The sequence below is a fragment of the Metopolophium dirhodum genome, chromosome 1, assembly GCF_019925205.1.
Source record: "Metopolophium dirhodum isolate CAU chromosome 1, ASM1992520v1, whole genome shotgun sequence".
Lineage (NCBI taxonomy): Eukaryota > Metazoa > Arthropoda > Insecta > Hemiptera > Aphididae > Metopolophium > Metopolophium dirhodum.
Genome location: NC_083560.1, coordinates 9255342 through 9266505, shown reverse-complemented (window position 1 = coordinate 9266505; position 11164 = coordinate 9255342). Strand labels below are relative to the sequence as shown.

The 11164-nt window shown below is 27.7% G+C and overlaps 2 protein-coding genes across 4 annotated transcripts; one reads left to right on the top strand and one right to left on the bottom strand.

Annotated features, from left to right (window-relative positions):
- Window positions 1-205: 205 nt before the first annotated feature.
- LOC132935811 (uncharacterized) lies at window positions 206-3165 on the bottom strand. Its single transcript, XM_061002432.1, has 6 exons — window positions 2715-3165; window positions 1877-1942; window positions 1738-1812; window positions 1571-1666; window positions 1213-1504; window positions 206-1133 (listed from the first exon to the last, which is right to left on the bottom strand). Exons 1-5 carry the CDS (start codon window positions 2782-2784, stop codon window positions 1410-1412), a joined length of 402 nt encoding a protein of 133 aa, XP_060858415.1. The 5' UTR covers window positions 2785-3165; the 3' UTR covers window positions 206-1133; window positions 1213-1409.
- Window positions 3166-3863: 698 nt separating this feature from the next.
- LOC132935040 (uncharacterized) lies at window positions 3864-11156 on the top strand. Of its 3 annotated transcripts, XM_061001478.1 has the most exons (10): window positions 3864-3960; window positions 4447-4509; window positions 6631-6730; window positions 6825-6856; window positions 6910-7063; window positions 7128-7247; window positions 7405-7504; window positions 8812-9017; window positions 10290-10449; window positions 10780-11156. In XM_061001478.1, exons 7-10 carry the CDS (start codon window positions 7483-7485, stop codon window positions 10812-10814), a joined length of 423 nt encoding a protein of 140 aa, XP_060857461.1. In that variant the 5' UTR covers window positions 3864-3960; window positions 4447-4509; window positions 6631-6730; window positions 6825-6856; window positions 6910-7063; window positions 7128-7247; window positions 7405-7482; the 3' UTR covers window positions 10815-11156. The 3 variants fall into 3 exon arrangements, with proteins under 3 accessions (XP_060857461.1, XP_060857462.1, XP_060857460.1); XM_061001479.1 differs by lacking the exon at window positions 6825-6856 and having other exon boundaries at window positions 6910-7042; XM_061001477.1 differs by lacking the exon at window positions 6825-6856.
- Window positions 11157-11164: the final 8 nt, after the last annotated feature.

The following is an 11164-nucleotide window of genomic DNA, read 5'->3' as shown; positions in this document are numbered from 1 at the left end:
TTCTTTAAATATATAATAAAATATGCAATAAATATGCTTTTATATAAATATATTCTCTTAAATTAAAAATATGCCTTTATATGCACAAGAATAAAGTACATAATACTAAAAAAATACTAAAAAATAAATAGGTATATAGTTAAGAAAAAATAATACCGCTTAAAAAAAAACATCAACTTATATAGGTAATATTTTATTTGTTTAATTAAATTAAATAAATGACGTATTTTTAACACAATTTTTCATTGTTATGTACTATAAATCAACTAAAAAATTACTATATGGGTTATAGGTTTATAACTTATAAATAACAATTAACGTATACACATTGGTACATAAATATACAACACGAATATATATCACTATTATCGGGCATATCATTTATATTATTTACACCACTGCAACACAAAATATAAAAATCTATATAATTAATCGATATATTCTCTAATATTCTTTATTATACAAAATATTCTTTTGTTTTGAAATATTTTCAAATATGCAAAAACAACTTTTGCCATTCATTTACATGTTTCGTGATTTGTAAAGATTTTCAAACCCCCGTGTGACTGTATAAAAAAATATGCAAAAGAATATAATTTTCGCCTCCTTGTCATAATTAAGGTGTCAAGTACTTTTCACATTAAATTATCACAATTATATTTTTGAAAGTTTGCATCAACAGATTGAGAAGAAATCAAATTATTGATAACAAGTGATTTAAATGAATTTTGAAAATGGAAAAAGTTGGGATTGTATTTTGTAAACCATGACTGCGGGCTTAACAGAAAATATTTCCCCTGGGTCTTGATTAAACGAGCGCAATTTAAGCGCAGGTATAAATTTAAAACCATTATTTAAGTTTTTTAAATAAATATTGGAAACATTATTGTGGATATCTAGGTTTTTATGGTTGGAACTTTACAGGTTCCAAAATTCATACTCTCTAAAACCAATAGAGCTTCCTTCCAGAATTTCCAATGGATTGATGTGGACGTCACAGCATTGCGCAAATTCCTTCCCAGGCTGAATAATTGGAACTATTATAAACACTGTCAAATAATTTAATTCACAAATAGACAGAGTTTTGCAGTGTCTGAAGCTTCCTTTTCTAATTTATTGTTGCCACCTATAAACTGTTAATTTAAAATAAAATATTATGTTTAAAAAATATTACGCATAAATAAATTACTATCTGATTTCATAGTAACTCACTTGACCATTCAGAGAGTAAAAGCTAGACTTTCTAACCTAACCTGGGGCGCAACTAAACCCTTATGTTCAGTTATTGAATGTTGCTTATTTACAATGGATAACGTTTTTTTCAGATCCACTACTGCCTTGTATAGAAATTGTTTTTTTGGTATCATGTATTTTTGCTGAGTAAAATTGATTTCTTTTAGACAGCCTTTTCATTTTCTCCTTGGAAGAGTATACTTTTTTTGAGTAGAACCAGGATCTTCAGGTGTTATTGAATCAAGTGGTTGTATTCCATCAAGGTCGTTAACTTGAAAAATAAATAGAAAATTAAAAATCATTGATGATATTTATTGAAATTCTTTATAATACTAACGATTGGTCGTCGACACAAAAGGTATAGGAGCAACACTAATTGATAAGGAATGATTTATTGTAGATACAAGCTCAACTCGACTGTGTATAAATGAACCTGTAAACCAATTAAAATATAAAATATTTAATATTTAGTTTCATATGATTTTTATAATAAATAATTCTTACAAGTATCATCTGAGTGGGTTGATTTCATGGGACCAATAGACTGTGGCAACTTAACTTGGCTGTTTATAACTGAACCTGTAAAGCAATAAATATAAAATATTCATATTTTTACATAATTTTTATAATAAATAATACTTACAATTAGTATCATCTAAATTGGTTGATTTCATAGGATCAATAGACTGTGGCAGAACATAATTCATAGCTGGAAAATAAAACAAGCATAGTTAAATATTTATACAAATTAAAATATAATATTCAAAAATAAAATACAATTAAAACAGTACAAACCAATTATAAAATATACATTTTATTGTAAAGTTATTATTTTAAAATGATACTTATAATTTGTTCTAGGTATATGAAATAGTTATACATTTAAATTACAAACCATGCTTACTAATGATAAAATAATAATTTTATAAAAACTAATAAGTTAAATAGTTAGTTTATTCATTTTACTACATTAATTATGGTTAAACATAAGGAAAGTACTAAACTGTCAGTAGGTGGTCACTAAATTCATGATAATAATTTACACAATTCTAAAACGTAACATTTAGACAAGAAATAATTAGGTATATACCTACCTAGGTTATTCAGTTTAATACAAACAACATAGTAATATAATATACACAAAAATTATTGCACATATAAGAATATAATACGAGATATAATAGGTATGTATTAATATATAACTGTTATTTTGTAGATATGAATTGACAGTTTGGAACCGATTCAGAGAAAATTATTTTTATAATTTAAATTAATGACGTATAATTTTTAACACTTGCAAATGCAATAAACTTAAGCGAATAACAATTGGTTATAGCATAGTACTGTAGTATCTATATTAAAAAACCAGTGCTATAACTCTTCATTCACATACAAATCACCAAATAAAGATAAAAAGAAAGCCCAGTGTTAACTTTAATATTTTATTAATGTAATATTTTAAAATGTATTTATCTTATTACCACTTTCCAGGATTTTATATTTTTTTCTTTTACACCAGTATTCCAAAAATCGTTGAGGTGTATAACTCATCCCACGATACTTAGAGGTAATTTTTTTCCATTTATAGTTTGAAATTTGCCAGTTGCGACATGGTCTTGTAACATATGGTCTACCATGAACATTAATTGTTTGTCGTTTATTCTCCCTTGGTCTTGACTTTTTTACACTCGTCTCTTGTTCGTCATTTTTATGATGTTCATTAGGTGTTATAAATCGCAAGTAGGTAAAAAGGCAAGTAGGCTAATAATATAAGGACTAAAGATTGAGTGGGGCTATCCGTTTCATATTTATAATCAAGTAGGTAGGAGACAAAACACAAGTAGAAATTATAAGAATCACAATCACAATTCCCGTCTTTTATTAAATAACGGAAACGCGTAAATATTAAATGAAAAATTCGTATCAATTCAAATTTCAACGTAAATATGTCATACAAAAATTAAATGTAATATCACGACATCATGTGATAAAGATTCATGATGAGAATATGATAAACACGATTGTGCTCCGCGCGCTGTGATTGGATACAGTTTATAATCTCCGGGAGAATGATCATTGGCTATTGATTACTTATCGAGTTATTGGTAACGCATTTTGTAAGCGCGAACTAACGATAATCATTTACGGTATAACCTATAAGTTAGCCGACAACTAAATTCCATACGTTTTAGAATATTATTTCGATAGTCATCACAGTTTAATAAATTTGTCAAGAGCTAACGCAGTATCGAATATCGTCATACGGAATCATCGAGCTGCAGGAGTGTTGGTAGCGCAGTTTAACATAGCTGCAGCTAAAATATCAGAATCTGAAAAAAGTGCAACAATAGGTAAGTGCGATGTCCATCACATTTTAACTTTCGATCATTTTCTTTCCTCGAATGTAAGATTTGAACATTTGGAAACAGGAGCAGGAAAATACCATTCCCCACCCCCTCAATCATAGCGGAGGACGTGATTCGACTTTCAGTAGAAGGCCTTCATTCAGAATTTGATTGTGACATTGAAGTTAATAGCACGGACAACTTTGCTGGCGAGTTAAATTTATTTTTTAATACAGAAGAATCGCTATATAATATGATATATTGACATATCGTGTACTTTCCTTTGCAGGACCTTTTGTCTTATGTATCTCTACTGATTTTTCAGATGATACACTACTGAATAACGATGAATTGGACGATGGCGAACAATATTATGTGACTGGTAAGATCACGTTACATTTAATCAGTCTTGTAAAAGATACATTTTAAAAGTGTTTCTAAGTAAAAGATGAATATTGTATAGCATTTAAAATGTAGCTATACTCGACCAAAACGTTTCCGATTTCGCGCATCTCCCACTCAACCAACTCTGTATACAGGTCGTAGCGCGCGGCGATTGCGGCACATGCCACATAGTGGGGGAAATCGGGCTCCGCACCGTCGCTGCCGGTCATTCTGCATGCGCGTGACGGTACTGATTTCTCGTGGGCCGGAGTATAGGTACCTACTTATTATATGGACAATAATCCAAAAAGGTGGTGTTCAACTAAAAAATTCATATATATTCAGTTGAATAATTTTTGTTACCCAATGAATAAATATGATTGAGAAACCTGGTAGTTACACAAGTTTTTTACAAGACTGCATAATATAAAAGTTACAATAAGCATAGAACAATTCTTTAATTAATTAAATTTATTTTTTTCAGTTAAGCCTGATGATACTGAGGACCTACAACATCCATTTACAACAACTACTGTCACTAAACAAGGTATGTTTCCTAAAATTTGCATATTGTGTATTGGTATCGCTTAATATCGCTCTTTCCTCATATTATATTTTGATTTTTACTAGGGTTCGGATTTGAAGGCAAATGCCTTTCTTTTAATAATCATAATAGAAAAATAATTTTTATACAAAATCGTGTTTCATTTAATTTTTAAGACGATGGATGTATTTTTTTTTTGCCCATTTTACTTATAAATGCCTTTTGTGTTTAATTTTCAGTTGATTTAATAATCTTATACACAGCTTACATATTTTCAGTACAAATAGGTAAGAGCTTGATATTTATTGATATCGCTGAATACTCTATTACCGTCTTATGGAGTATTTGGTATGGCCATAAAAGTACTCGTACTACCTACTTAAAGATTAAAACATGTTCATAATGTGTAGATTTAAGATTGTTCGTCAGTCCGCATTCGTCGACCGCCATTGTCGTTTAATAATTTTTAACTTCGGTTTACGTAGAAAGATCCTTTTCGATGTATAAAAATATTTTGAGCCCAAACCATCAACGTTTTACTGAAGACGGCTTATCAAAGTACATGGTAGTGTTTTTTTTTTTATACCAACTAGTTATTATATTTAATTTTGTAGTATATTTTTGAATTGCTTATTTATATAAATGAAATGACTTTTTTTACATTTTAAATGATTTTTTATTGATTATATTGCCTTCAAATCCGAACCCTAATTATTACTAACCACATTCATAATAGTAATTTCAAATTGTAAATTTTTTTATTAACAGCAATTTCCATGCACCATAACATTTTCAAAATATTGTAAATTTTTTTAAGCTATTTATAAGCGTAAGATAGTTTCAAGTTTTGTGAATTTTTATTAAACTAAAATTAATAGTAATTCCACAGTAAGTAGTATAACATCATCTTTTAAATCTATTTGGTTACTAGATGATCCCGTGTACTTTGTTGCCCGTTAAATGTATCAACTCTATATGACTCAAACTTTCTTCAATTCGTTATTTAATATTCGGTGTATGGTGTTCAAAATTTATCTTAATTTTTTCTTGCCCGGAATAAAAATTCCGACTCGCAGCAGTACATTATCAGGTAGGCAATCTACCTGTGGTAGATCGCGGACCCCGTGCTATTTGTACGTAAGTGTATGATTTAACTCTAAAGTATCAAAGTTATATACCAAGTTTGTCGTTTTTACTTAATTATACCTACGGTAGATTAATATAATCAATTTGTACACAATCCTATCCTAACCTAACCATACTAAAATCCGATGAATACAAAAAAAAACAAATTTAACCCTTTGTAAATTTACTTATCTTCTTCCCAGAGGTCTAATCTACCCACAAACATTAATTTATATTTATATATATATATATCTAACTATATGAATACACAGACTAAACTCTGGAGCTACTATTATATTTATGTATATTGACAAATGATAATAATACAAATCAACAATCATGCCCGATTAACCAATATATTATTATATATTATTTTCCTAAAATTTTCTTTCATATATACCTTCTCCACATGGGCGCCAGGTTTTGTAAATGTCAATGGGGGCTGAACTTACTACTTTTTAGCCTTGACTTTTGCCATTATTATATTCATGAGGCCCGATTAATCTTTTAAATGGAAGCTGCGGCCCTCGAGCCCCCATGTAGTCGGCGCCTATGCTTCTCCATGAAATACTCTTTCGTTTAAAAAAAAATCAAGAAGATCTGATAAGTAGTTCCAGAGTTTAGCCTGTACAAAGATTTAGTTTTACAAATAGTTTTTATTTTTATTATTATTATTATTATAATAGCTTAAAAACCCATGGCAACTATTTATAAACAAAAATCCCCTTTTGAGCACCTCTTGGTCCTCTCCCTTTTTAAATTAGCCTATCTTTTAAGTTTGACCAAATTACACACAGTGTAAAAAATTTCATCAAGATCGGTCCAGTAGTTTTGTAGTTTATCCCGGACAAACACGTGACACCAGATTTTTAAATATATAAAATAGAACATAATAAACTTTAGATAATTACCTATTGAATTTTAATCAAGCAATACTCAATTATAGGTACTAACCTACCTATTAGTTATTACACTACTTATCATTTTATCTTTTTACAGACTATTAAACAGTATAACATAGTCCATCTGTGTAACTAAAAGAAACTTGAACGAGATTCACAGCTTAGCTACAGTAAATAGGACAACCAGAAAAAAAGTGGTGAGTTCCTAATTAAACCCAGTAAATTGTTTAATTATTAATTTCAAAATTGACATGGTTTCTAAATTTTTTTTGCATATATACTGTGTCATAGTATTTCTCACAATTCCGGGAAGAACTGATTAAGTAATTAAGTCCGTCTATGCTTTATTCAAAATAATGTTTAATAATTTTTCCAGAATTTGATCTGAAATACCACGTATCAAGAGAAAAACTGTTAGGTATTCGTCTTCCGATAAGAGCATGACTGCTGTGAATTTGGGAAAACCGACACATTGAAAAATATTAATGAAATTCTGAGCAAATTTAAAAGTGATTAAATTTAATGTGAAAGTAGGTGTCTGCTATTATCCTATTATACAACCTGTGTGTTCAATTTATGCTGTTTTTTTTTCAGATCAAAATATTGAAGATTTGTTTTTTGACATATTATAATATCCTAAGAAATATAATCGTAAATTTATTTAAAAAAAATTAATTTGGCCATTAATAAGATCTATCATATATTTATAACACAGTGAGTTTTATTACATTATCTTTTAAATCTATTTGATTATAGAACATAATAAACTTTAGATACTTACCTATTGAATTTTAATCAAGCAATACTCAATTTTAGGTACCAACCTATCTATTAGTTATTACACAGTACTTATCATTTTATCTTTTTACAGACTATTAAACAGTATAACAAAGTCCACCTGTGTAACTAAAAAAAACTGGAACGAGATTCACGGCTTAGCTACAGTAAAATGGACGACAAGAAACAAAGTAGTGAGTTCTTAATTAAAACCTATAAATTGATAAATTATTAATTTCAAAATTGACATGGTTGCTCTAAAATTTTTTTTCATATTTATACTGTGTCTGCAAAAACTAATAACAGTTACTTATATTGCTCAGTATCTACTACTTATACATATATTTGAATTCTGTTTGCCGTTACACTATTGTATCATAAATTCCTATGACTTACAAGTTCTTAGTTCTAATATTTTGCGCATGCGCAATAATTTTTCTTTTTCTGTATACCCTGTTTTTACTGATTTTTCGGCTTGTCAAAATATAATACAATGTTCTTCTTAAATTGATGTTAGTTGGAAATTACAAAAAAAGTTGATCGTAAATCCTCAGTCATTGTTTTATGAACGTCTGAAGTTAAAATCATAAAAATTGACAAATTATTTCATGTTAGAAATTGATAAAAGAAAAATTCTATTGATATCTATGCTTATTTTGTCTTTATTCAAAAACTAAGAACCGATTTCAAAATATTTTTCGTCTCTTTTTGAATTATTTATAGACAGTTGAAATTTTTTAATTTTTTTCTTTTATAGTTGTCAATAAAATTTTATACGTTGGATCAAAAAATTTGAAAATGGAATACAAGGTTCCTTATAAGTAGTTATAATAGCAGTTGAGAAATATTAAAGATCCATAAGGTCGATTATTTTTAAAAGACATATTTAAACTTCTGATATTGACAAAATTTAGCAAAATCTCAAAAATTTAAAAAAATTTAGAGTTAAAAAATTATAAAATGTTCAATTTTTGTAGCCAAAGATTGAAAATTTAAAACAAGTATTCTCATAAATAGTTCATGCTGTAACCAAACGATCTAAACCTAACCTAACCTATCCAAGAATACCGATATTAGTTATTTGTTGTAATTTAAAAATATAATTTGTGGGTATATGAAATGATCAAGGAAATGATTTAAACCAGCGGTTCTCAACATTTTTGTATCCACGTACCTCCTACACAGTTTGACAATTTTCATGTACCACTTGGGGAAATAACTAAGTTTTTTTTAAGCTTATCAAAAATGAACACTGCAGAATTCTTATTTTACATGTATTGAAATTAATTTTATTAGGAACTACAAAATTATGATAATATAAGCATTTAATTCATAAAAATAAAATGTACAATTGTTATTAATATTATTATTTAATATCAAAAAAACCAAATAATATATATTGTGAATAATGGTTTATTCCATTTTTTTTATAAAGTGAGATTTTCTTAGTGTACCACAGTTTGAATAACGCTGATTTAAACCATTAAATATTAAATTTCAGATATGGATGCTGTAAAGAAGAATAAAAAAAAATTAAAATTACGTGATAATGGGAATTATGGTGGAAGTTCAAGTATGAATGAAGAGGAAGTCCCGTCTGACAATAGAGAAGTATCTCAAAGACAAGGTCATGGTTTCACAGATGATCCAATACTTATATCGGATTCAGATGACAGCAGTAATCATAGCAATCAAAGCAGTGTACAGGTAATACACTTAAAATATTTTCAGCCGATTTCTGGTGTATGTTGTGGTTGAAGTACACAGATATTATATAGAAGCTAATGGTGTTTAATAATAAGATCGGATATATTAAAGAATATAATAAAAAGTATGATCATTTAATATACAATAGTGTTACGAGTCGTAATATAAATCAACAACTACTGTATATATTGGATGTACACACAATAATTAGTATGCTTAGCATTATAAAAATGTACATTCTGATGGTTAGGTTAGATTACTTATAAACTACATGAAAAACATTTAAAAACAAGTAATTTCTTATAATTTAATTGTTTATGGAACCATGTCAACATGGCCTGGTCCAAGTCTTCAAATTTCAATTTTCTTATTTTTTTACAAGAACTTCCTTCTGTTTCAGCCTGCACTATTTTATCCTTATTCTTCCAGATAGTAGCAACAGTAGATGGGCTGAATCGAAAAGTCTCCCGACATCACTTTTTTTTCACCTTTTTCAATCGCACGTATTAAAGCGACTTTTTGATCAACACACAGTGTTTTTCTTTTACTTGCCATAACAAATGTTAGCGTACTACTGTGGTCATGCACTCATGAGTATAATGTTAGACATTACGTCGATAATAAAATTAACATACCTATTCAATATCGATAATAACAATATTAAAAGTAGATAATGAAAGAATGTAATCGTTCTTTGAAATTTCGGCATTATTGCCGATTATTTTATAATTTATATATGTAATAGGTACAATAACACGTAAATTGTAAAATAAAATATTGTTTTGCTATTGAGAGTGACTAATACGTTATAGAGAATGAATTGACTAATGGGTTAGTAACAAACCAACCATTATTATGTAATATTTACGTTATATAGAGTTTTTCGTTATAAAGAGTTTTTACTGTATTATAATTATTATTAATATTATTATTCGTGTCAAACAACCACATTTATACAATTATATGTATTTTCTACAAACAATTATAAGCCATATAAACATAAAATATATATAAGTGTTAACATAAACAAGAGAATTGTCAATTGATTGTTTAATATAATGTATAAATAGTATATATGAAAATATGTACTTATACAAGTCTACATAATTACGTGTTCAATCACTACAGCGCTTATAAATATTCAGATAACAGAGCGTTTGGATACGTAAACGACATAGGTAGCTAAATTTAAGTATTAATTGCTTAAATTACCTACCAGTCTGTTAACCACCAAATAATATATTTTTATACTAATTGTACAACTATTTTTAGTGTATATCTGACGATGAAGAACCGCCAAATACAGATGCTGTTGAACAAATGCCGCAAATACAGTTGCCAATAATATCTAGTTACGGATCAATCAGTGGAGGCTACATGAAGGAGTTTTTTGAAACTCACGGTTTTCCTGTTTTTAAAAACCCTTTGATGAGTAAGTATTGTAATTAAAATATTATAAAATACGTATGATAATATTCAATATAATTGGACGGTGCCCGGGCAAAAGGGAATAAGTACATTTTTACTATTTTTTTTTTTATTGAATATTCTTGTAGATTATTACCTATAATCCACATCAATTGGCATTAAAAAATTAAACAAATTGTAAGTTTATTTTTTTATAAAACCTATGAGAAAAAATATTATGTTATGTTAATACATATTATGTTTAAATTTCAAATAGATTGTGAGAATATTATTTTTTCTTTAGTACCTATTGATAAGATTGAGTATATGTATTATTTATTTTGTCATTTTGCAGGTGTTAGTTTAATTTCAGATGATGAGGATGATTAAATATTGTGATAATGTTCACGTTACATGACATTTATTTTGTGGCAAGTTACACAATTGAAGACAAGAATTTTTTCACTTTATTTTATTTTCTGTCATGTATATTATAATATTATAAGCTAGGTAATTACTAAATTACTAATTTAAATCTTTGACCATAAATTAAATATAATAGTCCCTACACAATTTTATAAATTGTAGCTAATTACTTTTTGAGTCATAAAAATGTGTATAATTTAATTTATTTAATAGTTTTAAGTTTATAAAGATAAATTAAGTATCTACATAAAGAAAATTTTGTTTTATTATTTGATAAAAATGTTGTAAATAAAAGTTGCACAAAATTAGTCTAA

Excerpts from the sequence above, each read along its gene's own strand:
- LOC132935811 (XM_061002432.1), bottom strand. The coding sequence starts at position 2,784 with ATGAGTTATACACCTCAACGATTTTTGGAATACTGGTGTAAAAGAAAA. Across the intron at positions 1,813-1,876 it reads CAATTTAGATGATACTAATT|GTTCAGTTATAAACAGCCAA; the intron begins GTAAGTATTATT and ends ATTGCTTTACAG. Across the intron at positions 1,505-1,570 it reads TTTTGTGTCGACGACCAATC|TTAACGACCTTGATGGAATA; the intron begins GTTAGTATTATA and ends TTATTTTTCAAG.
- LOC132935040 (XM_061001479.1), top strand. The coding sequence starts at position 7,483 with ATGGACGACAAGAAACAAAGTA. Across the intron at positions 9,018-10,289 it reads GCAATCAAAGCAGTGTACAG|TGTATATCTGACGATGAAGA; the intron begins GTAATACACTTA and ends AACTATTTTTAG. Across the intron at positions 10,450-10,779 it reads TTTTAAAAACCCTTTGATGA|GTGTTAGTTTAATTTCAGAT; the intron begins GTAAGTATTGTA and ends GTCATTTTGCAG.